Genomic DNA, 27436 nt, shown 5'->3' on the forward strand with positions numbered 1-27436 from the left:
GCAGATAATGAATGGTCACCGCTAACTAACTCCTCTGCGTACGAACCTATAAGGGCCAGGGTTGCAAATAAATCCACTGAATGCAGGGTCTGTCGGAATCTACCCGCTGTACCAAAGTATAAAAGTCAGGGGGCCCCCATACCTAGATATAGAGATAATTGGGCCTATATCCATCCATGTTATATCTAACACGGTCCATTCCACGAGGCTGGTCGGCTAGTGGATTATTCATCTATTAATTCCCTTCGAAGCGGTCGTGGAGTGGATGGAGTGGAGTTGAAAGTGAAGTAGTTAAGTGCTCCCCCTAACTTAGATGTATGAGCTTAACTCTGGCTGGTAGCTATGATCGTGAACAGTCTTGGCAACGCAGCTTTTACTGGTATTTAACGAAAGCAGTGCCGTTAGAACCGTTAAATATTTCTTATTGGAGCTATATAAACCATAATATGCCGGGTAGCGCTTTGCATGACAAATAGCAAAGTGAAGAAAAAAGTAGGGAACTATACATTCACCTTTCTATGACAGCGTGGGTTGAGCCAGAGGTCTCGAAGTGCTCTCGTGACGAGCCAACTGATGCAGTCCTAAAGACCCACGCAAGCTTGATCGCTGCAGGAAGTTCCCTTTGTTCCTCCTTCTTCCTCTGTTCCTCGCTTTATTCCTTAGCTTTAGTAGACTTGCTGTACCCGACTAGCCAGGGTGTTAGCAATAACTTCAGTTTTGAACAACTACTAACCACTGGCGTAATGGACTACCCCACTAATTCATCCACTATACCCATTCTACTCTATGATAGCTTCAAATGGATCCACTATACTGGCGGGCGCCGTGGATTAAGATCCATCTACTCTACTGGGACGGTCAGTGGAGTGGATAGATTGATTTATAACCCTGACAGGGGCGCAGACCAGTCACCGTACCGCCTCCGTACTGCCTCCGTCCGAAGAGACGTCGCTTAGCGGCACTCTGAGATGCTTGCACATCGGATATGAATTGTCTTGACCTCTTCCTTATATATAGGTGACCAACATGTCCTCAAAGGATTAGAATGACAGGTCGTCCGCTTAGCACTATGCAGCAGTTGCTGCTTTCTTGGCTTCCTCGCCTGCTTCTTGGATATCCTGCGCGATGACCCTCTTCGCCCCCTTTAAGATATAATCGACGTTCCCCTACTCTTCCTTTCCTGGCTATCAAGCTTTTGGAGTGATGAATGGCCCCCATAGCTGTATTTCAGTAAACTAATAATGTAAGGGCAGAGAGCAAGGGTCCTCCATGAGGCCCGAAAGGGGGACCCTAACTTCAAACTCCTATACTTGGGAAAGCGTATTCATAACAGGGAGGATTGATATTCAGGGAATGAAATATTTCTAAATTCTACTAATCTGAATATACTTTAACTGAGACATTGAATCGAATGGCCCCCGCTGATTAGACTATCCTCAATATCGGCCTCCGATGCAGCCTAGAACGCGTATTCTTCATTTGGTTGTTTTCCAAGGTATCCAAAGAATGTAGGCGAGAGCAGACGCCGTAAAGTGTGCAAGTAAACTCGCAGTTAATTCGATATCTGGTTCTTCTTAGATGGGGTTAAACGGTTAAACGGCTAAACGGACCCTAGATGGCATGAAGTCTCTTACCTATAACATTTTCTATGTATATATGCTCAGGGTGGCGTATCTATTATTATTAAGCATTACAAGAATAATAATGAAATGAGGCGACTCATGTGTAAGCAAGACTATGATGATAATGATCATTAAGGGGGGAGGAATGAAATGGTAATGATTGAAATGATTTAATGAGCGGAGTATCATAGCGGACCTTAGGTACCCTATACTATGCAGCATGAACTGCTTCTTCCGCCGCTAGTTCCTTTAGTAATCCGTAATAATCGTCTAGCAAGCTTAGCTTTAACCAAGATCTTACTGCTTTGCGTTTTTGAAATCTATTTCCGCCTGCAGATGACAGCATTTCACTGACACCACTTGTGAATACCCTCTAGCATTCGCAGTGGAGAGATAGAGAAGATGTCTGTGACAATCTGCTTAAGGCGTGGGTATTCATACTTATTGAGCCAATATAAGAATGGGTCGCAGTCCTTTTCCAGAGAATTGGCGAGGCATAGCCAAGGTAACAACCGGCTGTTCAATTGAAACGAGACTAAATCGGCTATCTAGATATCGCAGCAACAATGGGGTGATGAAATTAATGGTTGCTAGAAATGAGTAGATAGCTGTAGCCCTGGTTTTTGAGTACTAATACCTTAGTAAGGTTTGTTTCTTTTCTGGGAATACTAGGTACTTATACCTCCCAGGGATGCACCCGTCTGTTCATTTTATTTCCGTCCTAAGGCAGTGATCGTTATGGCAGGCAGGGCATCAATAAATTGATTGATAGTGATCATTATTAATCATTCGTCAATAACTTAATCAGTATTATCGAATGATGCGCCAGCCTGGATGTACTTGATACTTCGTCCCTCGGCGTCGCTTTAAGGCTAGAGTGCGAACATCTGTGGTACGGAAGCTGTGCCTGTTTCATAGACAAAGAGCACATTCTCGACGCCTACAAGACCAATGTTTAGCCTGTACTTAATAATATAGCAGTACTAAAACGAACGATATGCTAACCGATATGCTCTTGAAGAACCTATCTATTGAAAGAGGCATATTTAGACGTGCCTTTATCCCATATTTAACGCCACGAGGAAATATGTCAAGGACAGCTGTAGTACGTTAGGAATGAGATACAATTAAAAATTAGTAAACGCTTCTGTCACATAGAATAATTACTCCTTGCTGCAGCTCCGCCTCCTTCTATACGATTCCGTTGCCAACGTGGTTGGCCATAATACGGTCTTCGGCAGTTTTTTCGGACTATATATGATCCTATCTATAGGTTAGACTGGGAAGGCGTATAGGGAGATTGTCATACTCCTTATATAAAAAGCGCAAGCTAGAGACGAGAGCAGAGCGACGCGCGGCTCCTGTCCTCTCGGCCCCCGGGGGCGCTTATACCTAGCCCTCATCACGGCCACTGAAGGCTCTGGACACGATTTCCTCGGAGGATCCTTTTGGAAGGTGCCCGGCCTGATCTTTTTTATCATCCCGGTAAGTCTTGAGTGCGGAGTGTATAGTCTGGAAGAGCTGAGCCGTCTGACGAGTCTGCTCGTCTATCCGTTGACGATGTTGGCAATTCAGATTCTAGAGCATCTCGATTTTTGTTTCTTTCTCGACCATGGAGCGCCGCAGTGCATCGTTCTCCCCGCGCAGCTTGAGAATCTCTTGTTCGAGGGACGCGAGGATGTCACCTCCTGGCTGGGCCTGCCGATTGGCATGGCCGAGTGGGTTCACCTGAGACGGCGGTTGGGATGGAGCGATCACTGTTCGGGGAGATCCCGGTCCCGAGCGGACTGAGGAGGCAAGGGTGGTAGCTGCTTCTCATACATAGCCAGGAAGAATGAAGTATGGGCAAGCGAGTTCGTTTGGACTTGGAAGGCCACACTTTATACATGTATGAGCTAAAAGATTTAAATAAGTTACAGGAAGTAAAGCGGTCTAAGGGGTTTAGAAATCAGACTGGTGATAAGGAGACCGGCGGAGTTTTCTCTGGACCGCGTGCCCTGCCCGTCTAGACTAGAGCGGCGTGGGGAGGGTCCTATCTCCTGAGCGGTCCGAACGCATCACTTCCGTGCCTAGCCCCAACATGACCCCTGCGACGACGAGAGTACGAGCGGGGTACCGGAAGTTTGATCCGTCAACCTGAGCCCCCCAAAACACCACTGAAGGAGCCCTGAAGCAATTCGATATCATCAATGAGTACTCAATTGATTCCCGAGGGCGCGCAGGCTCTCAATGCCTATGACGACAAGAGCTTCATTAAAAAAGAGCATAGTCATCAAATGTGGCCTAACGACCCCACCTGCATAGCTATTTTCCCGGCTGCCCAAGACCGCGGCACGCAATTTGAACCTTTCAACGTACCAAGGCGCGAATCCCATATCGCTACGCTGCCTTCAACGCCTCTTGAGCTATTCCAGCTTTTCCTACCTATTTCCCTCGTTGAGAAATGGGTGCATTACACCAAGATCTGGATCTCGTGGCTCAAAACCAACGAGATCGTAGATAGCTGGAAAAAGCCGATGGGTCGAACATCACGTCTGCGAAATTGGGAAGGAACCTACGCCTCAGAGGTCTACCTGTTCACTGCAATACTGATTTATATGGGAATACACATAGAAAAGAAGCTCGAGACCTATTGGTCTTCCCCTCAACCCGGCCTGCAGGGCACAGAACACTCATTCATCAAGTTCATGCCGTACTGGAAGTTTTAGCTCATCCACCGTCATCTCCGCCCTTTTGACCACACCAAGGTCGATGAGACCGATGTGGAACACTTGCTAAAGGTGTTCCAAGGCGTTGAAGAGTGGTCTGACAACATATAAGCAGTCTTAGCCGAGCTTTTTAGGCCGGGATCTAACCTTGCCGTCGATGAGTGCATGGTGCGTTATACGGGGAAATGTGACGCCAAAACAACGGTCAAGGGCAAGCCAGATCCAGTGGGTTTCAAGATCTGGGTTATCGCCCAACAGGGCTTCTTCCTCCGGTGGCTTTGGCACATCAGAGATGCGACTTATGGCACCGTTGGTCTCGAGCTTCCACCGAAGAAGTCATCCACCCGTTCTCGGGCTAAGGCCGTCGGGAAAGAGCTGCTGCGCTCTGCGCAGCCGCGAGCGGCGGCGATGGCATCGTCCACGACGAACCCGCTGATGTTATACGTTATATATATATATACAGCAGGCACCGCTTCAGCCGCCGTAGATAGGACTCTGAACACTTGGAGAATCGCCTTCAAGATAGCTTGCTAATAATACAAACCCCACGAGACCCTGCGGAGAGATGGAAAACGAAGAGGCAAAGGCAGAATGTGGACGCTGCATGGGCTTTGACGAGATCATGACGAAGCTTGGGGAACGGATATGTACAATAGCAAGTAGTGCCCTATTGACTGAAAGCCGCCGGGCGAAATAAATTGTGTGTGTGTATACCGAATTCACTGTCGTGCGTTCGAGATACGTACAGCGCGTCCTACAACGTTTTTTAGGCCCATCTAAGATGCACCACTTCTCTCCTTCGTCTTTTAGAGCAGCCCACACACACCACAACCATCGATGGCAAAAGCATTAGACAAACACGACGACGTCGCGCTTTATTTAAGATAGGCTTTGGCCGATGTTATTTACTGCTCGTTCACCCACACCCTCCTCACGCCCATTGATATAAGCTCATTATCCTCCCCGCCAACTCCCTCGCTGTCGCTCATCACCACCCCACAACGGCACGCCGCTTCCACCCTGCCGACTCCCGAGCGAACCCGCGCGTTTGCAACCCTTGCCATAGTGATTAAACGACTCTGCGTCAGGGTCTCAAGCTCTTCAATCACCATGTCCAACCCCCCTTTGTCCAACACAGCCGTCCGCATCGTGCCCTCCACCGCCGACGACTCTGGTGAGTAATCCTGCCTTCGCCGGCACTGTCTCTCATGTTCCTCAGCCGCCCGCCTGGCTTGCTGATTTTTCATTCCAGCATGCACAATCACTGCCGGCACTGAGGCGCCAACCAATTTCCCTCCTCCCAAGACGGACAAGCCTCGCCTGTACGTTTGCGACACCTGCCAACGATCCTTCGCCCGATTGGAACATCTCAAGCGACACGAGCGCTCCCACACCAAAGAAAACCCCTTCAAGTGTCCCGAATGCAAACGATGCTTCGCCCGCCGCGATCTGCTGCTGCGTCACCAACAGAAGCTTCACCAGACCTCGACTCTGTCGTCCCGTCCCCGCAACCGCCACGAGTCTGCCGACGGCATCCCCTCCGGCCAGAGTCGAGCTTGCAAGAAGAGTTTCGCAGGGCCTAACCCATCCAATGGGCCGGGCCCATCCATGAGGCCGCGGGCAAACACGATCAGCCATGTTGACAGCAGCACGATGCAGACGATTGCTGCTGCGAATTTCTGTGTCCCAGGAGGCATCCCCCTTACCCATACCCACACCAGACACCTTAGTCTAGCCGGGTTGCCCATCCCCGGCTTGGACCATGGCATGTCAGCAGCTATGGAGCAGCGAGGGGTGCATCACGGTTTGCCCAAGCTGGAGAAGGGCACCTCGGGAAGCCTCGACTTTAGCAGCGGCTTGCAGAGAGCGCCGCCGATCGCCGTCCTCAACTCCGACTTCAATTCTAAGGACCTCTTCGGGCCGGGCACGACGATAAACTCCAATGACCTCCATTACAATATTTTGCCGCAATCAACGGCCTTGGAACAGGCCTCGCCGTTCGCGCTATCCATGAATGAGATGCCCTCGAGGCAGATCCTTGACGATAGTTTTGACGGGTTGATTGGCTTCGAGTATCAGATGCCCTTTCACATGAACGAAAACGTAGTGGACAGATATAGTCCGTCCGCTATCAACCCGACGAGCCAGAGCGGGATAAGCGATGTTATGCCGGATGGTTCAAATCCCGGGACGAGTACCATATGGCAACCCTCCGTGATGGACTCTCTACAGATACCGAAACCGTTTGCGATTGTTCTAGATGGCTCGGTCTTCCCGGATCTCTTGAATGGGACCTCTTTGTCACCTCAGCCGGCTTCTCAGAAGATCAATGGCCCTTACCTCTCTACGCCTTCACCTGAGCCGAGCCCATTGGGGTCATCCGACGTAACGAGACCCCTGGCTTCAATATCGGCCCGGAGATGCTCTCCTCCCTTCGCGGTAGCAACCACGGTCTCGCCCGTAACCATCATCACAGATACCACGCGGAGTATTATCGCGAACACCGAAGATCAAGGTAGTCAAGAGAAGAAGCAAAGCAGCTAATACGCAGCACATTGTTCCCGGTCCTTTAACGAACCTAATTCATGTTATGCGCGAAACTACTATCAATTGAGTTATCTCCAGGCCCTGACTTGGATTCCATATGGCTATACGGCAAATTTCTCCTTCAATCTATTGGTGGCAGATGTTGCACTCAGGGATAAACCATATGTCACGTATGAGCAACCAGTATAACGCAACCGGGCATGCCGACGTTGAGATATCCGGCCATGTTGAGGTGACGGGTTATAGCAGAGGCACCCGTGAGAAGTGATCGAGAAGCGTCGGCACATCTCTTCAGACTAGCTTGCATTTACGGGGGCTATTATTGAAAAGTTATCTAGCCCCAAATCAACCAACTTCAAGTGGGACCTTCAACAATTCCTAATTTAAAGCATCTAAAACTGCCCCGACGTACTTGCACGCTTAAGTGCGAGTTAGGAATCTCATGACAAGAGGGAGGCAAGGGACAAATTCGCATCCACTAAAGCGATAGCGCAGATTTTTACCCGACCAACATGGCTGTAAACCCGGCGGTTAAGATGTATTTAGGCCCTCCTCTTCTAGCGCCTTCTTCCTCTCTTCTCGCACTTGTACATATATTTCTCTGGCCTCCCTCTATAAGCTCCTCTTCTAGCAAATCGACGCCAGATTTTTCATACTCCGCTGGGTAGCTGGTTCTCTTCTCCAAACGTCTTCCTCAATTTAAGCACCCGCAGTCCTAGTTCTTCCACTTCCATTTTCCTCGCAGTATCTAATATTGTCTGGCTCAAATGTGTGGCCGTTTAGCCTGTTGGATGTGACACACAGGAACGGCACCAGCACCTACACGCTAGGCACCATGGAGCACCATAACATCATCATTACGTGTTTGTCAACAGCCCAGTACGGAACGAACAACGCGGCGATTTTGTTGATCCACCCGGCCCATACCTTCCCTTCGATCCGCCTGGGTTTGATGGTGGAAATTGGAGATGCAGTGCCAAGCAAGGCAGATAAATGTTTGGGTGACCTTATCTTCGGAACGAGGGTGATGCAGTATGATCCTGGGAAAATCGTTAGAAACGGACAGATCCAGCCGATGGCGATCCCGAAGGTACCTCAACAGCTGCTTTGCACGGCAGTCTCTGCCTTACGATTAAAACATAAGGTGGAGTCCAATCGGGACTCGTCCATCCTGCAGGAGATATTCAAGGGGCACTCCGAGGATAGTCGCCCGAACTCACCGGATTGCCTTTTCGGTGCGATGTATGATTGTATATCTCTAACGCCTGGCTGAGACGGATGTGACTACTCGAAGCCGGTGCTACGAGATAGGCAGACGACAGATGATCCGCTGATATATTACGGTGCCATCGCCTTTGGGAACCAAGCCATGAGGTGCGTCACTACCCGGAACAAGGTTCCTCGGCGATTAGACGTTTTGTTTCGAAATGGACGCCGCTGGCCTAAAACTCTTCCCCCTTGTCCCCCAATTTGGAGAATGTACGGCTACTCGGAGTCTCACAAGAATAAGGAATGGCAGAAAAATGCCGTAGCCCTGCTGAGGTTGCGTATGTAAGGGAATTCCTGGCCGTGCTACCCGTGGCCGAAGCGTGTACAAAAGCTGCCTACGTATCCAACCCTCCTCAGTTAAGATCAGTGATCTTGGGAGAATGTTATTGTTATCGTGACTTACATTCGGTCTGTAGGTCGAGTTGTATCGAACGATCACCAGCAGCGATTGCCAGACTACCTCAGACCCAATTCAACGCCCGAACAGAAATCCCAAAGGTATACGTATTGCAGTATGCCAGCCAGCATGTTCCCTACCATACCAATGCTACGGCAAATACGGTTCCTCAAGGCGAGTTCTTATCTCGGTTTCCCGTCCCTAGCTGGATCAGTATTATCAACCTTTTTGAGAGGTACTGGGCACTTTGATACATACCGAATGCGAATATTCTATATTTTCTTGTGGATGAAGACTTCTTAAAGCTCATCCACATGAGACTTATAGCCGATATGCGTATTAATCTTCCAGAGATGTAGGCATCCGTTATTTGCCACTTTGGCCAACACTACAGAGATGCTATCGCTACTCTCCTAGGCTTGCCTTCGAGCATCCACAACGGAGTCAACATCGTAGAGGGGCTAACGCGTAGGAAAGTCTTCACAAAATACAAAGATCCAACACCGCTATTTTGCACTGCCCAGCATGGGGGTCGGACAAGCATTGGAAGTTTCATTCTCGCCCTCAAGGAAAAATGGAAGTGACACATAACTCGCACCATTTAAGCCAACCACCAGGCCCCAATTCGAGGTCGCCACCCTCTCTTATGGTTCCTTGGTTTCTAACCTGTCCGTTCTTAGGCTGCTCTTTCGACCGGGTCTACCTTGCCCTCCATGGTCTCCCTCTTATCGGTCCTGTCCATGTCTCGTGAGCCTCTTGCCATTTCAAAGGAGTAGTCCCCAGGTGGCGGACGGGCAAGCTCACCTGGTGCTAACAGTCACCGTCGACTGAACCTTCGCCACGTTACGCTGATGAACCACGGCATGTGCCTTACCGATCGCCGTCATGACTTCGTCCCAGCTGCCTTCTAGACAGGTGAACAGCACGCCCTTTCGTCAGCCTCGCAAAATTTGGTTTCCATCTCTGGAGCACGCAATCACCAAGACTCACCGAGCGTGGTGCCAGTGGAGTGCATTGTGTGCTTCAGCCCACTAGACTTGAGATATCGCTGCACCTCTGCGAGCTCAGCGGCGATCGACGGGTTGCCTGTTCCAATCTGTGTTCTGGCATCAGCGCTGTTTTCATTCTTCACGTAAGGGCGTGACGGGAGCTGGCCGCCCGAATGTTGGAAGGACCCATACAGGAACAAGAGCAAAATCGGCGCAACACGATGGCGGCGTAGAAAGCAAACTATAGTCCATATCGGCAATCTCAGACGCGGTTTGGTTCGGGTGAATTGATTTAAGTACAGCAAGGCTCATTCACCGACAGGTGAAGGAACTCTACGCTGTGATCTTTGAATTGATCTTAGCGGAGAGACATGTTACCTGGCGAAACACGGGCTTTTGAACTTTGGACTAGAGCCGAGTGTAGCATGTGAACCAAGTGCCATCTACCCCGCGATCGGGAAGTGAACGTCAGGGTGAAGTGGTCGATGGTCCGAGAGCACAGGTATTAACATCGAGTGATCCCATCATGACGCAAACCCAAGAGGGGTTTGCAATTAAACATTCTGTCGCACGACCTCCAACGACTTGCTGTGTGCGTCCCACTCTGCAATACGGGACTGTTGAGTCTGGCTCTCGGTTTCCTCTCAAGGTCGCTATTGGTAAAGCTTGACTTGTGCCCAAGCTTTTTCGTGATCGGCTTGTGGTTGCAAGTGTCCTGTCCTTCGTTGGACAATAGTACAGCCCATGTGCGTCAGGGGTAGCGTTCTTATCCCATCGACTGTCATAAACTTCCAACGCGGCCACGACAGGGGGGTCGACCCAATTAAAGGGAGTAGTTTTATTGGGGTTGCCTCACGTGATGACCACACTGCACAATAGACTTCCCGGCTCGGAAGGTTCACTGAGGGGTTTTCTTCCCTCCTGCAACTGCCTCACGGGGAGTCAATTGCTCGCCTCGGCAGGTGTCTCGTCATCTCTCACGCAGTCAAGACTCGACTTTCACCCCCCCACCTTCCCTCTGTATATAGCACTACTACAATATACAGACACTTGCCTCCCTACGAGGGAGCGCGGACGGGCCCTCTCTGACGCTGCGGTCTAACACGCTTACGCATAAGACCGCAGTGACAGGTGACCCGTTGCGGCCAAACTACACACACTCTGTCCCTCTTGACTGCGTGAGGTCACCAATAAAATGGCGCAAATAAAAGGTACATCTCCTCCCCACCTAAATTAGCCTATGGTAGAAGTCCCAACAATCCTTCGAGTTACAAATCGCTACATCGCACTTGTCACATCCCTTCCATGACTGCCGCGGCCGCCTTGGCCTCCTTCTGTTGCCGCTCACACCTGCTAAGGGCTTTCTTTTTTGGCTTTTTGACCTAACCTCCCTAACCCGAAGGCCCTGACAAGGAATGCAGTCTGATTTTTTTTCCCTCTTGAGACGTAATGGTGCTGTTGAACAGGCGTAAATTCGTCCCCAGCTCGAAACCTTTGCCGCGACTGACTGTCATGGTGGAAAGCCTTGAAGATATCATTATAAAGCCGCTCACGCCACTCAACCTGACTCGTATATCTCTTCCAACTTGGCTGCCCGTGAAGCTGAAGAATAGCTATTCACAAGGATAACCTCTAAGAGGAAGTGCAAAGTTAGGGCCTGCCAAGCGCCCCGGCGGACAGGGTAATCATAGCTGTGATATGACTTCAATTGGTCGCCTCGATCTACATGATTCATCTCATTATTGTACTCAGCGGCAACTGTAGGAATGCTAATTAGCTTGGCGGTCTCATCACCAAAGAAACGCTGTATCGGCCGTTCCCGGATGTGGTGTGTTGACGGCTTCTTCCTCTTACACTCAATTCTCTCATTCCCCCTAAAAACGGTCGACATAAACAACACGAGGGCATTATCCTTCCACGCGATTTGGCTGACCTAGGACGAAGAGAGACATTAGTAAGGGAATCATATATAATTCTATCTTAGTTACTTACCTGATTATCAGCTGTTGGTATGACCCGGATCTCATTAAACTCGTAGCCTGATTTCCCTAACTTATCCTTGTTTTTTGAGACTGCGAGGTCTTTATAGATACCGCAGTTAGCACGGGCTGTGCCTGTAGCCCCGTGGCCGTGCTGGCGAAGGGAGAGGAAGAGGTCGGACGACATGAAGAGGTTATCCATAAAGACGTAGTATACGGCCGACGGCAGCATATTGATAAGGGAAATAACCACGCTCTGAGTCGAGTTCAGAGGGATGACCTTATCCCTGTTAGTCATAACCTCTATAACCTCCTTAACCTCCTCAACCTCCCTCGGCCTCGCCGGCCTGCCTCTGCCTCTTCCTCTTCCCACTCCAGTCCTCCTCTTCTTAGTAGGTTCAACGCCTACAGGGCCGTATTTTAGACCGGGCTGGTGCCAAATCCACCGCAAAAAGAAGCCCTTTTGGGCTACAACCCAAACCTTGAACCCCGTGTTGATCGGCTTGTTCTGTACGGTGGTTTTCTGGTGAGATCACCCCTCATATTGGATCATGCCCTCATCCACAGCGAGATGAGAGCCCGGCTCTAAGAGCTGCGTTGATACGTATTGTATAAGTTCAGACCACGGTTGTGCGCATTGGAATACCTCAGGGTAGCGTTCATCAGGTACGAATTTAGTGTGGTCAAAGGGTCGGAGGTGGCGGTGAAGAAGCTGAAACTTATTGTAGGTCATAAATTTGATGATGGAGTAGGTAGGACGCTGGTCCCCAAGCGAAGAGGTTTCCCAATGGTCCTCGATCCTAGTTTCCTTGTGGAGTCCAATATACATCAGGATTCCAAGCCAGATGTATACATCCGAGGCCTTGAGCCTCGTCCACTTTTGCAGCCTTGAGCCATCTTTCAGTTCGTGGTTTTGGCTGTCAATGACGCCGCTCTCATGCAAGCTGGTGACCCAGTTGTTGGTGTATTCAACCCAGCTTTTGACTAGGGAAACAGGCACAAAGAGCTAGAAGAGCTGTAGTGGCTCCTGGGGCAGTGGGTTGACCTTAAGGTCGCGAGGCGGCACGTTGAAAGGTTGAAAGTTGAAGCCGCGGTCTTCAGCTGGGGAAACTCAGGCCGGCATGTATTATCAGCCACTTGCTCGCGGCTGCTGTTTTCTTCTGTTATGAAACTATTGTCATCATAGATATTGACTGCGGGTATTTTAGGAGGTATCTTTCGAGAGGGCATTGCAACGAGCAAAATGAATTATGTGTGGTTTTAGCTGTGAACGGTCTGAGTGAGAGGGGTTTTTGGGTTCCCCGCTGGTACCGTCACGACGACAGGGGTGATGTGCGGCGAGGTACGGAATGGAGGTTTATGACAGTCGATGGGATGTTCAGATGTCAGCAGCGGATAATTAACTGGCCGAGCGCACCACCCAACTTGTGCATTAGACCATGCATGATTCCGTTATATCCGAATTATCCAGTAAAGATTGCTGTATCGAGTCTTGTCTCCGGACAATGCAAGCCACAAATATTGAGGTGCGCCTGGCTACGCCCGCAACCTACCGTCGCGCCAAGGGGGTATATAGGCTCGTTGTCTTGAGCCCGAGTTCCATCTCTACGACCTCCTTTCCAACACCTATCCCTCGCGTTCATCCAGCTCAAAGTCCCTGTACCACATTCAACATGGCCACGCAGTCAGGAATCACCATCGAAGGGCCCAATAAGCCCTACACCATCGTCGATAACATTCCCCGCCCAACCCCAGGCCCGAAGCAGGTCCTGGTGAAGTCCCTTGCCGTGGGAATCAATCCTGTGTGAGTACCACCGTCGCGTTAGAAGACCATAGCGACTGACAGTGGCATAGTGAGCCCATGCAGCAGCACTCTGGCCTCCTTATCAACGAGTGGCCGGCCATCATCGGCAGTGACTGTGCCGGCATTGTCATCGATGTCGGTCCGGACTGCAAGAAGCTGGAGCGAGGCGATTATGTCTTTGGGTGTGCACCTCTCGGCCAGAACAGGTTTACCCCATTCCAAGAGACTTTTCTTGTTGTGGAGGATGTCTTTTTCAAGAGAAGCCCGAACCTCTCTATCGAGGCTACCTGTGGCATCGGCGTTGGACTTTTGGTATGGATGCCCATCACCTTGGTTTTGCACACACTGCGGATGAATCAGGACTATCTCGAAATTCACATGCTAACATGACTAGACGTCGAGTCTCTGCCTTTTGGCGGGCGCAGAGCTCAAGCTACCTGAGGACAGTGTCAAGGCCCCCGAAAAGGATGAATGGTTTGTCGTTTTGGGAGGCACTGGGACCGTTGGCCAGCTTGCGGTCCAGGTAAGTGAAACTGTTGTTCTTCTCAACGTCATTTCTAACCATTCCAGATTGCCCATGCTTGTGGATACAAGGTCCTGGCGTCGTGCTCCCCGTCCAAGAAAGCTGTAAGTTGCACATGTTGCTTCCTACACTTAGTTCCAAAATACTCAGACCATCCCTAGGTTGCTATTGTAAATGGTGCCGCGGCGACGTTCAATAACCGAGCCACAATTGACGAGCAGCTGGCAGAGATTCGTACAATCACTGGCGGCAACTTTGCCAGGATGTTTGACGCCACTGCATATGGTTACGACCTGATGGTGAAGGCACTCGAGACCTGCTCCACGGCGACGACCAAGTATCTGACGACTGTTGATGATTGGTCAGTATCATTATTAAAACAACACCCAAGTATCATGCCTCTGACCGAGAGAACAGGTCCGAGTTCAAGACCCCATCCACGATAAAGGAGTACCGAGCTGAACTTGGCCACCTTTGCCGTTTTGATGAGCCCCTTGGAGTCGAGGTGACGAGGGACATTGCTAGTTGGATTCCTACTCTGGAAACCCATCTTGCTACTGGCACGTTGAAACCAATCGAGTATGAAGTGGCCGATGGGGTTGGTTGGGACAAGGTCATCCAGGGCATCCAGGACCTGGAGAACGGAAAGATTGCAAAGAAGCTGGTTGTCAGAACTCAGAGCGAATAAACGAATTTAAGTTCCTTTTAACCCCGCGGATCGGAGGGTTGATCGATACATTCATATGGGTGTTTTTCCTAGCCCAATGCCTCCATCACGTACAGGACAATTCGTTCAAACCGACCTGTCATCCCAAAGAGCAATACTCGTGTTGATACAATCAGATTCTACTGTCAGCCATCACTGCGGCGGTACAAGATCCAAATATACTCCAGTACATACCCAGAAGCCGCCATATCGCCCAATCTAACTCCCGCGCCCGACAAGAGGGCATCTCCACCAAGCGCCTTAAGGACTTGAACACGAATGCTGACGTCCTCGGGCAAGGCAGGAGAATCAACGTACTCTCCTATGTTCTCCAGCACAGACACCTTGGTGCCATCTGGGAAGGGGTCCCATCTCGCGCAGCGGCATTCCCTCAGTTTGCCGGCATAAAATTGTATATGGGTGCCAAAAACCTGAAGCTTGCTTACATGAATGCCGATATCGCCCAGACGATTCATGACTGGCGTAACCAATGGAAACGTTGCCGTGGACCAGACATTCCTTGACCCTTGTGTTACGTACATCGACATTCGTCAGCTCGAAAAGATGGCTTTAGATCCCTCGTACCTAGCTGACTGCAAGGGATCTATCCGTGGAAGCAATGCCAACCAAGCCTCTCTCAAGCTTGCCTACCACCTGAGCAAGCTACAGGTAAGAGCAAGCTTAGTCTTGAATGGCGGGGATGGTATTTGTACCCCGTTCAATTACGGGGTTCGAGCAGAAGATCGCATATGCTTAGCGCTGCTTGAGCTCATCCTCTTACACTTCGATTCTTCTCAGTCGATGGATCAAACGAGCCGTGGTCAGACATATCAAGATTGGGAGTCTCTGTTTTTCGCCATTAATTCAAGGACAATGGCACGTTTCCTGCATGGCACTATCAACAAATATTGCTTCCTCTTCGAATGCATTAAATCCCAAATTGGAGTCAGGTACTCCCTACCTGAAACCATCGTCATGATGTTAGCGCTTCGAAGCTTGCGTTTTAACATGTCTGGAATCATCGCCAAAGAGTCAGTACTTCGGAGAGATCGTTGGAAGCCAACCCAGCAAACTGCCACGCGAGATGCATAACGACAGGATCTTGAGGTTGAACGAGAGGGCCTTGGCTTATGCAAAACCTCAAAAGATTATGGCTTAGGTTGGTGACTTCCGGGTAAGTTCGACTGGGATAACTGGTGCTGCAAGAGCGAAGTTAGCAACCGGCTGATGGCGGGCAACAATATCCTGCAGGGTGAGTACGGTCGTCAGTGGAAGGTGATTAGGGATATCCGTGACGTCCATGCGCGGATGTGGCAGGCGCAGAAATGGCCCCAACAATACTGCGTACGGCAATTGCAGGAGAATCGAGGCGTCTGGCTCGAGTATTTGTACAGCACAGTCATCAAACTCTTTCAGTATGACGTGTGGCGAGCAGCAAGGAAAAGCCTTGACTGGAAGAGCGGTTTGGACCTTATGGACGAGGCAGCTGCCTGATACTTTGTAATTTAGCCTTCTTTATACTGTTATGATATTTTTTAACGCTCCTTCTATGACTGCCGTTGCAACATCACCCATACGCGACCCTATTTTCTGACAGGCAACAAAATACGCTTCCCTCACGTGTGGGATCTCGTCTGCGATCTTCTCGGATTCGACATCCGCGATGGCCACTTGGAGCAACGTAATGGCCTACAGTCGATGTCCTACCGCATAGCTGTTCGACGCAGTATCGAGCTGATCAGCGATGTGTTAGGCCATGCGGAGGCGTGCGGCTGGTTCATGAAACTTGGTCACCTCCTCCTTCTTACCAATTGGATCCTCCCTTGGCCCTCGAACACTGAATTCATCTCGACTACGAAGGAAAGTCATAAAAAGAATCTCAAGCGGCGACTCACCTGGGTTTCTCTCATATATGTCGCATCAGAACCCAGGCAGCTCCTCCGTCCGACCATCCTGACATACCCTGTAGAATATGAGGAGCGCTGTATCACAACGCGTGATAACTTGCGAGAAGCATTGAACGGCATTACTGCCGAGCGATTTGGATCATCTAGCTGGACACCAGATTGCGATCCCTCTGACCCTTGTTTTCACTGGACACCCGAGAGCCTGCTACAATGCGCCGGCAGTACCATAACCAGACTCTTTCAAGATTGGTCGAGCTGTGAAGCCTGGAAGTCGCAGCGGTTTCATTTATCCGCAAGCCGAGCGAGGCCAACCACCGGTCCTCCGTTTAGTGGATCGCATTAGAGGACGTACGCTTGTGGAGCTTGACCAGTTATTCGGCGAGCTTATCGTATCTGCAAAATCAGGACCCGAGTTTCAAGGAGATACAATGAACATCGAATCGCCATTGCAAACATCAACACCGATGGTGGATCCGGGTGCTGTCCTTGAGGTCAATGCAGCCCGGACTCTGAACCTGGATCTGGACCGTCAATTTGACATCAAACGGCAATTTCATCGACTCCGCCACGACCACGACCGACACCTCAAGTGATAGTGATATCGTCGACTCAAGCAGCGATTGGAGTCCACCTAAGAGGTTGAGGCGTGCCATACGACGCGGTCTGTGAATTATCCCGCCAAACACGACATCGGACCACATCGTAAACACTTCTACATCACGCTGCAGTCTCGATACCTCGCGGCTTTATGGATGGAGATACAGGCAAGAGCTGCTCCTTACCGGGAGTACGCTGGATTACGGCTCTATATGGCTGCCAAGAACACCAAGCTGACCTGGATGCGGCCTACGCTCGAGTCAGCGCTTGAGGAGTGGCGGTGTCACTGGGACTCTGCCGTCGACGAGACCTACATTGATCCACATGCGACGTATATCGACATCGGGCGCCAGCTTACGCCCGCCGAGACAGGACCACGGGGGCGTGTGTTGCTCTGGCGTCGATGCTGTCTAAACAGACTCTGGCGTCGCCGCCTACAATGGCGCCGACTTCAGGATCGTCTCCATCGCCCGGAAGATGAGGCTGGTCCTGGTCGGTCTGGCAAGCGCCGTAGTCCACCCATCCGCCGGACAATCTATCCATTCGTAACACTGCGCGATGCTAGAGGTATGACGATCACTTCCGGGCCAGAGAGCTGGGAACTTCAAAACGGTCTCGTATACAGCCATTTCTACAACCTCATCAAGGTCCCATTTGATGCCCCTAACAGTACCCATTCCAGAACCGGCATACAGAGAGTATGGCCTTGGACCCTTCGTATCTCCGCGACCAGCGCAACTCCACGCGGGGTACGCATGCGCACCAGTCCCGGGTGCAGTGCGCGTACAGGCTCAGCAAGCTTCGTATCCACCGTAACCTTCCCACGGTAGACCAGGATGAAATAGATGATACAGGGCAATCGTCGCTCGAACTGGCACACCACCAATTCACGTATGGCATCCGGGCGGAGGACCGTGTGTCACTAGCTCTTCTACGGCGTATCACGGAACTGTTCTCGTCAGCTCGATCATCCCAACTGGGTGCGCCTTGTCGAGGATGACGTCAAGCGCCGTGTAACTGGCCCCATTGACCAGCTTCAAGCCCTGATGGATATTGTGGTTCACGACGACGGGCATCCCTGGCACGAACATGAAGACGCCTGGTACTGGTATCATGCTGTCGTCGCCCTGGTTCAGCATCATAATGGCTTCCTCCTCGGTCGGCAGATCGTCCTTCCACTTGTGCTCGGAGATGAAGATTCGCATCATCGACCGCTGCTAGACCTAGAACGCCAAGCTGGCCTCCATATTCAGGTTCCACCGATTCCTATTCAGCGGCGTCACCACGGTGATGCCCATTTCCCACGGGATCCTCCTGCCTTCCCGGTAGCACCTCGAGGTGAGCAGGTCCAGATCCGTGCGGTCCTGCACGCCCAGCCGGATCCGCTTCAGCAGTCTCTGCAGTTCCAGATCCCCGGCGGCGCGCATTTGCTCGTCCAGCATGACGACTATCGTGAACTTCTTCCACAGCGCGTGGGCTTGGTCGTGCTAGTGCCGTTGCTCGGCGTTAAACGAGTTATCTACATCCCACGAGATGACTGCGCTGGGGAGCAGGATCGACCGGTCTTGGACCGGGCGAAATTGGTGGAAGTCTCCGCAGAAGAGGACGATGGGGATTCCTCCAAAATCTCGCTGCGATCCGCGAAGCCGGCAGAGCTGCTAGTTCACCATGTACAACGTCCGCGGGGCGAGCATGCTGACCTCGTTGACAATCAACAGATACTTTTCCTGCCAGTCCATCCGTGACGGTCCGTTGACGTAACGATCGGACGAGTTGGAGGGCCCAATCCCATTGGCACCTTTGTCTCTATTGGCACTCATGCGTGATGCGTCCTTAGAGAAGTTGCGAGCCGGCGATACCGTGCCTGACATGCCGTTCCCTCCCTGCCGCTCTAATCTCAGCCAGCCCCGCAACCATGTAGGTGAGTCTGGATGAGCACAGAGTAAGCAGGATGGAGTCGGCAACGCAGATTGCCGGGCGGCCACCATCAGTTCATTGATACCCCCCACGCCGTGTGAGTCACTCCGGCCCCGTCCGACTTTTCCTAGATGTCGATCAGCACATGCTTTTAGAGCAACGTATCGGAACATTATCATAGTAGCGGAGGCAGATATAAGCTGAGGAGAGGGATACTGACTGAATAGTAGCGGAAGCTATAAATTAACAACCTTCAATATCGACACGAGCTTGCAAAATGGACATTGAAGAGCTTGACCACGGCCGACCACCGACGCCTTCCTATTATCCTACCGCAGGCGGTCGCGTGCTCCGTTAGGAAATTAAAGCCATTGTTTCCTTTGGGCTCTTAGACTATAACCTGGTATCGATCACGTAGGTTCCATCTGGAAAGTCCTTCAATAATCGTATCTACTTCCTCAAGCTAAAACATTCTGCGAGCAAGGTCTTGTTACTACCAGGCACCCTGTCGCAGCCAGAGTAAGTCGTCTTAAAGGTCAATGGCCGCTTCTTTGGGGCAAATAAGATTCAAAACGAAGTGTCCTGCTTTCAGCTTCTCTAGAGATACTGCCCTGATATCCCGTCACCGCGTGCCCTGGCCTGGTCCGAGGGTGGACGTGTCGCGACTTATGCGACCTTATGTCAGATAAGGATATGTTCCCTTGATATGCCGCCCGGCGTGGAAAAGCCTGAGCATGGCGGGTGGATATTAATGTCTTACGTTGCTGGAAGCCCAATGATAACCGCCGACCTGAGCGACGCGATTCTCACAGACCTGGCCAAGCAGCTCGGTGATATTGTCGTGCGCTTGAGGCGAAATATTCCTCCTCAAAAGCGCTGCGGAAATATTCGTCTCCCACCTAGAAAACTCGGAGAGCAATGTGTGCCTGTAGTAGATGGCATAGCTCTAACCATCCGTGATATTATCCAAGAGGGCATTGAGGTCAATGATCCTATCACCACTGCAAACGAGTACTACCGGCTCAGGCTGACGGATAAGCTACGAGAGCTCGAAACCTCCAATACCTACGCCCCAAATAGATCCCTCGCAGAGACTCTCCGTGCTTTCATATCCGAGCAGCTCCCGCACCTCGAGCTTACCGATGGCGACGGCATCCCCTCCGGCGAGTTCGTTCTGACACACTACAACCTCTCTCCGCGCAACGTCCTCGTCTCGGGCCAGCCGCCCCGCATCACCGGCCTCGTCGACTTTGAGTTTGCGGGCTTCTTCCCGCCCGTCGACGAGTTCCTGAACGATGACGTCGTCAACAATGGTGGGGAGTGGCCGCGCGAATTTTACGAGGCGTACCTGGCGCGCCTTCACGAGAAGGGGGTCGCGACGCCGGTACGGGGGTTCGACCCAGATGTATGGAACCGCAATTGCTGGCTTGAGACGCTTGTAGGGAGCATTGCGCCGTGGTACTTGCCCGGCGGCTGGAAGGGGGAGGAGTTGCAGGCCAAGCTGAGAGAGGCAGAGGCTAATGCGAGGGAGATGTTGAAGAGGCTTATTAGGGATCATGACAAATATCGGGAGCAGGCAATTCAGTGACGCGACGATGAGACGCCGTAGAGGCCTTGAAATACATTTCAGACTCAGTGCGTTCCCAGCCGCCCACCGCCGGCGCTGCCTGTTGGATAAAACGGAGGAAAGATGCGATCAAATGATATAGATCACGAAGATGATGGTTAAAGGGTGCACGATGTCGGGTTTTTCTTGCTGTCTGCCTTATTTCTGCCTTTTATTGGTGACCTCACGCAGTCAAGGGGGACAGAGTGTGTATGGTTTGGCTGCAACGGGTCACCTGTCGCTGCGGTCTTATACGTAAACGTGTTAGACCGTAGCGTCAGAGAGGGCCCCGTCCGCGCTCCCCTGTAAGGAGGCAAAGTGTCCGTATATTGTAGTGGTTATATATACAGAGGGAAGGTGGGAGGGGAAAATCGAGTCTTGGCTGCGTGAGAGATGACGAGCTACTTGCTGAGGCGAGCAATTGACTCCCGTGAGGCAGTTGCAGGAGGGAAGAAACCCCTCAGTAAGCCCTTCGAAGCCGGGAAGCCGAGTCTGCAGTGTAGTCGTCACGTGAGGCAACCCCAATAAAACTACCCCTGAATAGAAAAAAAAAAAAAGGGGGGGGTGGGGGGTAAGGAAGGGCTGCACGATCTGGCACTCACCCCCCCGTGAGAAGATGGATGATTGGAGCCAATCAGCTATGCATGTGGATTCCCTTAGCATTGTGCATGGGTTAACGTAACACCAAACTCTAATGGGACCCCATGCATAACTTAAGAATGGGAGCATTTCGCCCCAGGGGTTCCAGCCAACTCCGTAAAATGGCCAGTGCGCCAATTAAGCTTTACAGCTCGGACGACTTAGTCCGGATCACCTCGAGGATCCAGTCTTTTGACCCTGAAGGGTTTGGTTCAAATGTTCGATGTCCAATCCTCCACAGCGAAGCCTGCTCGGCTGATTATGCTCCGAAGTGGTTCCCGTGGAGCAGCCCCAAGACCCCGCTGCCCAGCATTGATGGTGACGAGATCGGTCTCCATGTTTATTTGTGCGACTGCCCTTTTCCTCGTTATCTGTAGAAGAATGTTCGTCGTCCTCTTCCACTGCCGCGGAAACTTCCCATCTCCTAGTGTGGTCGAAGAAGATAAATTTATACGCTGGCCACTGAGAAGAGACATTTCCAGACCACCAGCAGCAATCCATCTTCTCGGGAAGCTTGCTGCCAGCAAATTTTGCTTTATATTACTTTATGCCACTCATTGACGCGCTGTACACAAAGGCACCTCATAGCCTCATATGATAATAGAGGCTACGGCCGGATATAGATAATATAGACTTAACTCCAAGGTCACTAAGTTTTTACATATGTCTCACTCGAGATTTTATCTTTTGTTTTCAACATCATGAGATAGCTACAATCACTCGTATCAAAACTCCTAGCATGAGTCCCAGGCAATCTTATTCGATTGATATTCCTGCAATTCCATGTTGACATATTGCCCTAATCCACACTCGGTGAGAGACAATGTTGTAACTGGTTGGATAGATGTCATCGAGTCAGGTGGTATAGCGCTCGTTTGAAGTGATTCTAAGCCCATGTCGAACATGTCGTCCCTAATCTCCGGTGCTCTAGACCCCTGCTGAAAAGGGTTGGTCAAGATAGGCGTGACGCTATGTGGCTCCAGGCCCAGTATGTCCGACTCTTCGGCTGCGCTGGCATTGGTCGGGCTCCTGGAGTCCTGGTTTGGCGAACTGTCGAGGGTATAAAAGGAAGAAGAACGAGCGAAAACCCCCTCCACACAATTCTTCGCCTCCTGGGCGATGTATTTCTGGATTAGAACGCAATTGCAGTGCGTATGCCGTAACATTTGGGTCTTTAGGTTGTAAATTTCGGCCTTTGCAGAGTCAACAACCTCTGAGAGATGGCGGTTCTGGTCCTCCATGTCCTCTGCGAGCGATGCGAGTGCTGAGGCTTCATCAGCCTTGCGGGCACGGCATTTCGCCGCCGCAATGCGGTTACGTTCCTGCACCCGACGCCGGCGGGGATCGTTGTGAAGATCCTGGCCATTGAGCTCCACAATTTGGCCGGCTATCCCTTTCTCTTTTAGCTGCTTCCTGGGTTTTCGGCCCCGCTTCCTTGGCCTCGGTGACCCTGCGGCCTGCACGGAGGCACCAGAGCCCACAAGCTCCGTTTTTGCCTGCGGATGGCTCCGATTATGAGGCCGCCTGTTCAACTTTTTGTCTTCCAGGACGGATAGCGGCTGTATATCTTGGGGTGCTTCATTACATCGAAGATATTCAAATTCCGGAGGCTCTGTCTGTAATACGACCTTGGGGGATCGGAGAGTCGTTTTGCTGGTGGCATCAGTTGCACCGTCAAAGAACCAACTGCCACCGATTTGACTTGGCGCCGGCTGATACGTCGTACTGGCTCGAGATACCGGGAAGCGGTACCCATCCAAATGGATGACGGGACCATGGGCAAGATGTGGTGGCGATAGCATCTGGCTGAGATCGTAAGATCTCCCAGCTGGGGGATACGCAAACGACATGAAAAGAATCCAGCCCCGCGGATTATAATTGCTAGCCGGAATAATAATCCATGATGAGAGGTCTTGTAAAGTCTAGGTTGATGCCTTGGATATGGAAGAAGTGGGAATTCAACTGATGATTCCTCAGCAGGACAGGAAGACCGAGGAGGATCCGAGAATCAAACTGAGTTCTTTTACAAACATCCACCTGAAAGGAACGTAGTACTAGGAACAGTGCGCAAAAGCTTATCCTACTTCTGGCAAGCAGCAGCGCATCAGCAGAGACTAAGCATATACCGTCGTAGGATAATTTCTGTGACCGTATTGATCCAGTTTGCTGAGTATTGATGGGTGGCTTTCAACTTGCCCATCCTGTGGGTACCAAAATAAATTCGTCTTGGGGTGGTGATAAATCCAGCCAAACGAGTGTTATTTTTTTTGTTACCCACTAGCACATGCATGGTGATTGCGTATGGACGTACTCAACCTCACCGGAATATGCCGAGTAGAGGCTCAAATAAGGTTGCGGAAAAGAGTATCTTCCCCGCAGATTCCGTCTCCAACCTGCAATTCTGAGCACATAATCATACGAGTGAATCATGAAAGTCCTTGCCCAACCTAGTGCTGATAGGGGCGGACCTGCCTTGACACACCCCGCACGCAATGCGGGGAATCGGAGGGTCTTATGTCTCAACGACTATTAGCCCCAAGCCGTCTGGTAGTATTCTTCGAAGCGCCCGCTCTGAATGGCACCGTCTTGTTTTGACTCGGCCTCCCGACATGGCATAAACTCTTTCTTGGTGTCACGATGCGCCGTGCTCCTGCCGCTAGGTCTTGGAGCCCCAAGCACCCGGGATGGTCAATTTGTCGGCTTCAGTCGGAGGTGACAGAAGATGATGGCTCCGCGGGAGAACTCAAGTCTGCCCGAGCTGGCTGCGCCATTTCAGCTGTCATCTGTTTTGACCGATCGTCGTCGCAAGTCGCAACCTCGTGTCACCGACGTTAGAAATGCGTTCTTTCTTGTCTTTTTTTGTCTTTTTTTGTCCTTTCTGGTAGTTTTAAATCAGAGGGACCACGCTCAGGCCAGTGCGGGCAATGAAGAAGTCTCAACAACAGAGTGGGAGGTTACTCAGCTTGGCACAGAAACAGCACCATTAGGGAGTTAGTACGCGGGGAACGAGAATACAACTGCGGTATCGGCCTCCATGGCTCGCGAGCACGCTACGATCTACGGCTGTAGGCCGCGGCACTGGCATGTCACGATGGGTCTCTAAAGGTTCAACAATTCAGTGCATCTTCGGACTTGACTCCGGCAGAGGTCTTCTACAGCCACACGGAGGAAAAGAGCGTGAAATGTTGAGAGTGAGCATCACGAAAATGACGCCCCCACCTACGCCGGCGCCGGATATCTTGAGCAACAGCACGGCCCACAAAGTGTGACGACGAAACCCAAACATCCAAGCGTCACCGACGTCGCATTCTCTGTTTACGCCCCAACAGTAGGCAGACAAGGTGATCATACAGTTAACCACCATAAGAACGGCGTTTGACTCTTCTCGCGGGTTTATACGTCATGGCGACTAAGAAAAAGATCCGCAGCCGCCTGTATCCTCAAATCCAGGGTCTGGACTCCGTACAACTGAGTGCCTCGCTGCAAGATTACTCGGTGAATGAAGCAATGGCATTGTGGGTCAAGCTAGAGTTGTAAGCTCCGCAAATGATGTGTCCATGGTTTGATTCAATGAGTACGCTCAGACCAGCACGACAACCATCGCCAGGTGGCGCAAAACTTCCGGACTGGTGCGAAGCATTGTCTCTATATCATTTTCCTCGAAGTATGCCAGAATCTGTTACCTAGAAATGGTTGACATGTGAAAGAAAGATGGCTGAGAGCAAGAGCGAAGACGAGCTTCTCGGCGTACCATGATACCCTGCGTAAAGCGCCAAATAATGTCACTCCATCGTTTCTGCAACGTACTACGTAGTAGTCCCTCTTCTCTTGTCTTCACCATCTCGATTGACCTGGACCGGACACATTAAGGACACGGCGTCACGTGCCCAATCTGTTCCGGCCTTTGTCTTTATTTTCTCCCCAACCATAACAAACACCGTAGCAACCCTTGACGCCCCGCGCGAATCCAAGCAGCTCCAGAATTCGGGGGTGCTACTACATGTCGAGTCGAGCAGCCTAGGTATGCCCTTGTACGACATGTGGTAAATGGGAGTCAGGTCTATTAACCGCCTTTTTAGAGGATCGTTCTATCGTCCTCCCAAAGGAGCTCCTACCTCGTCCCATCGCCAATGCAACGGTGCCGTTTTCAGCCGCAACTTGCGTGCAAGGCACCGACGCCTCGTTTTGTAACAGACCTAGGAAGCGACCAATACTTTTGCTCTCTTCAACGTCCAGACCCGGCACCCACTTCCGCTTCCTCGTCGCCTCCTATCCATGGCGAGCCAATGGATATGTCCTGCTCCTCGACGCCCGCTAGGGATGTTTCCATACCGTCCGATTACGATGAAGGCATCCATCATTTTGAGCCGTCGGCAGAGCACGCTCGGTTGTCTCGAATTTCGGGGGACGGTTTCTCTGTGGCACCGAATAACGGGCTGGGACCCCGGCCGGATCTCGAGATTGGCGCCTCGTCTAGGGTCTCGTCGGTCGGCCCCAGTAATTCCGCTGATACCTCAACGGGGGGTTCTCCAGAACTGAGAGAGTTCAATGGACGCTGTGAAGATGACACGGCTATCAACGTTCAGCCGCGGCAGAATGTTGACTACCTTTCTCATGACTGGAAGGAGGAAGAAATCTGGTTATCATGGAAGTATATAAACTTCTATCGAGAAGAGCACCCCAATAGCGCCCGTTTGGAGAATGCAATCTGGAGAACATGGGCAAAATACAAGAACAACCTGGGGACTGTCTCTCCCAAGACACTCAATTGGTAAAGCCATGACGATATGCGGCACGAGTATTGAGCTAACTTTGTGCAGGCTGAAAGAGGGCGATGTGACTTGGCTATATGGGCCCGTTCAACCAGGTGCTAGCAAGATACACCGTACACAGTCTGGTCCTTCCAGCGCCTCATTGCATCATCCTGAATCACCAATCAAGATTGACAGGAAGCCTATTCTGAAGAGAAGGAGCATATCAGATATCATACTGCAGAGGCCATCATCAACATCCCTGTTGGCCCAGCAGGCAACACCAGCGGCCCAGGCGAGGGAGAAAGACAGCCAGCGACTCAAAAAGCTTTCCTTTGATCGAACTGCGATGAGGGATGACACTACGATCCAGATGCCTTCGACATCATGGAGTTGCGATACCTCCGGTATGCCGCCATCATCAACAACCACTGGGATATCATCGCTAGGTGCCGAGCGAAAACGTATTCACTTTAATGCAAAAGTCGACCAATGCATCGCCGTCGAGGTGAACGGCAGCGGCGGCGACAACGGGGGCGGTATCAATACTGATACCAACCCAATTGGCCAGAGTAATCCCGCTGGCGGCATCATGATGAAACTCGAGAGGCCACGAAAGTCGGCTTTCCTGATGAAAAAGAAGGGCAAGGGGGTTAAGAACCAGACACCCTGTGATGGCAAGTCGATTGCGATGCTTCCACCAACGACGCTCAAGCATCGAGGACATGTATCGGAAGTCCAAGGAGCCACCATGCACGACATCTCAGCCGACTCACACAGTGATGTCGTTTCGCCGCTTTCACCACAACAGGCAGCTCGCGCGCCTATAGCATTGGGAAGGTTTTCCGAGGATACAGTGGATGCCGATACAGACTCGGCCCGGCACAGCTCTGGAGGTTTCGAAGAAGGGGGCCTGCATTCCACTACCTGTACGGACAGTTGGACCGGCGAGCTAGCTGGCATGCGTTACACCCCGTCTAGCATGATTATGCCCGACAAGGAGGCGGTTACACCTCCCAACGAAGGGATATTTTGGCGCACTATGGACGTCTTTGACACGCTCAGGGACATTGTCTTTCTTACTTGGAATACTGGCTGGAGATGAATCTTTGAATGATCAACACACTTTATATCTTATGACACTCGCCTGTGCTTCCTTGCTTGTCCAGCTTGTCCTTGCGAGCGTAAGTGCCGCTATGCCAAACCACCAGGGTCCCGAGACGTACACCGTCGGGCACTCTCACCAACCAGTATGCATCTGCAGCAATCGCAATGTGAAAAATGTAGTATACGCACGTCAAGTCAAATTTGCGCCAGCGGTGCCAGAATTTAACCCGAATCGTCACAATGGCTGAGTGGGTATCAGCCATAACACATGGCAATACCGGGAGAGCCATTCACGAGTTTCAAACGACTTGGACAGCGATGTTAGTCACCATGAGCATTTTGCACGAATAAGCCTTTGAGGGTTGAGA

At 51.3% G+C, this 27436-nt stretch overlaps 5 protein-coding genes across 5 annotated transcripts; 4 read left to right on the top strand and 1 right to left on the bottom strand.

Moving 5' to 3' along the window:
* Nucleotides 1–3811: 3811 nt before the first annotated feature.
* Nucleotides 3812–4330, top strand: MRS44_017180 (uncharacterized protein; the record flags this gene model as incomplete). The annotated part of the gene is made up of 1 exon (XM_065617666.1): nucleotides 3812–4330. The coding sequence occupies one exon, from the start codon at nucleotides 3812–3814 to the stop codon at nucleotides 4328–4330; it is 519 nt and encodes a 172-aa protein (XP_065473738.1).
* Nucleotides 4331–5440: 1110 nt separating this feature from the next.
* Nucleotides 5441–6874, top strand: MRS44_017181 (uncharacterized protein; the record flags this gene model as incomplete). Its single annotated transcript, XM_065617667.1, has 2 exons — nucleotides 5441–5504; nucleotides 5583–6874. The coding sequence occupies 2 exons, from the start codon at nucleotides 5441–5443 to the stop codon at nucleotides 6872–6874; spliced, it is 1356 nt and encodes a 451-aa protein (XP_065473739.1).
* A 6310-nt stretch (nucleotides 6875–13184) lies between these two features.
* Nucleotides 13185–20553, top strand: MRS44_017182 (uncharacterized protein; the record flags this gene model as incomplete). Its single annotated transcript, XM_065617668.1, has 18 exons — nucleotides 13185–13315; nucleotides 13366–13627; nucleotides 13710–13838; nucleotides 13886–13942; nucleotides 14000–14199; nucleotides 14256–14505; nucleotides 14682–14956; nucleotides 15012–15213; nucleotides 15704–15718; nucleotides 15796–16006; nucleotides 16142–16630; nucleotides 16686–16942; nucleotides 17180–17797; nucleotides 18011–18718; nucleotides 18783–18795; nucleotides 18886–18969; nucleotides 19429–19484; nucleotides 19651–20553. The coding sequence occupies 18 exons, from the start codon at nucleotides 13185–13187 to the stop codon at nucleotides 20551–20553; spliced, it is 4860 nt and encodes a 1619-aa protein (XP_065473740.1).
* Nucleotides 20554–21944: 1391 nt separating this feature from the next.
* Nucleotides 21945–23012, bottom strand: MRS44_017183 (uncharacterized protein; the record flags this gene model as incomplete). The annotated part of the gene is made up of 1 exon (XM_046278905.1): nucleotides 21945–23012. The coding sequence occupies one exon, from the start codon at nucleotides 23010–23012 to the stop codon at nucleotides 21945–21947; it is 1068 nt and encodes a 355-aa protein (XP_046127106.1).
* A 2328-nt stretch (nucleotides 23013–25340) lies between these two features.
* MRS44_017184 (uncharacterized protein) lies at nucleotides 25341–27066 on the top strand (the record flags this gene model as incomplete). The annotated part of the gene is made up of 2 exons (XM_046282466.2): nucleotides 25341–25981; nucleotides 26031–27066. The coding sequence occupies 2 exons, from the start codon at nucleotides 25341–25343 to the stop codon at nucleotides 27064–27066; spliced, it is 1677 nt and encodes a 558-aa protein (XP_046127105.1).
* Between the last annotated feature and the right edge of the window lie 370 nt (nucleotides 27067–27436).

This window comes from Fusarium solani (assembly GCF_023522795.1).
Source record: "Fusarium solani strain SB1 chromosome Unknown bctg00000013, whole genome shotgun sequence".
Taxonomy (NCBI): Eukaryota; Fungi; Ascomycota; class Sordariomycetes; order Hypocreales; family Nectriaceae; genus Fusarium; species Fusarium solani.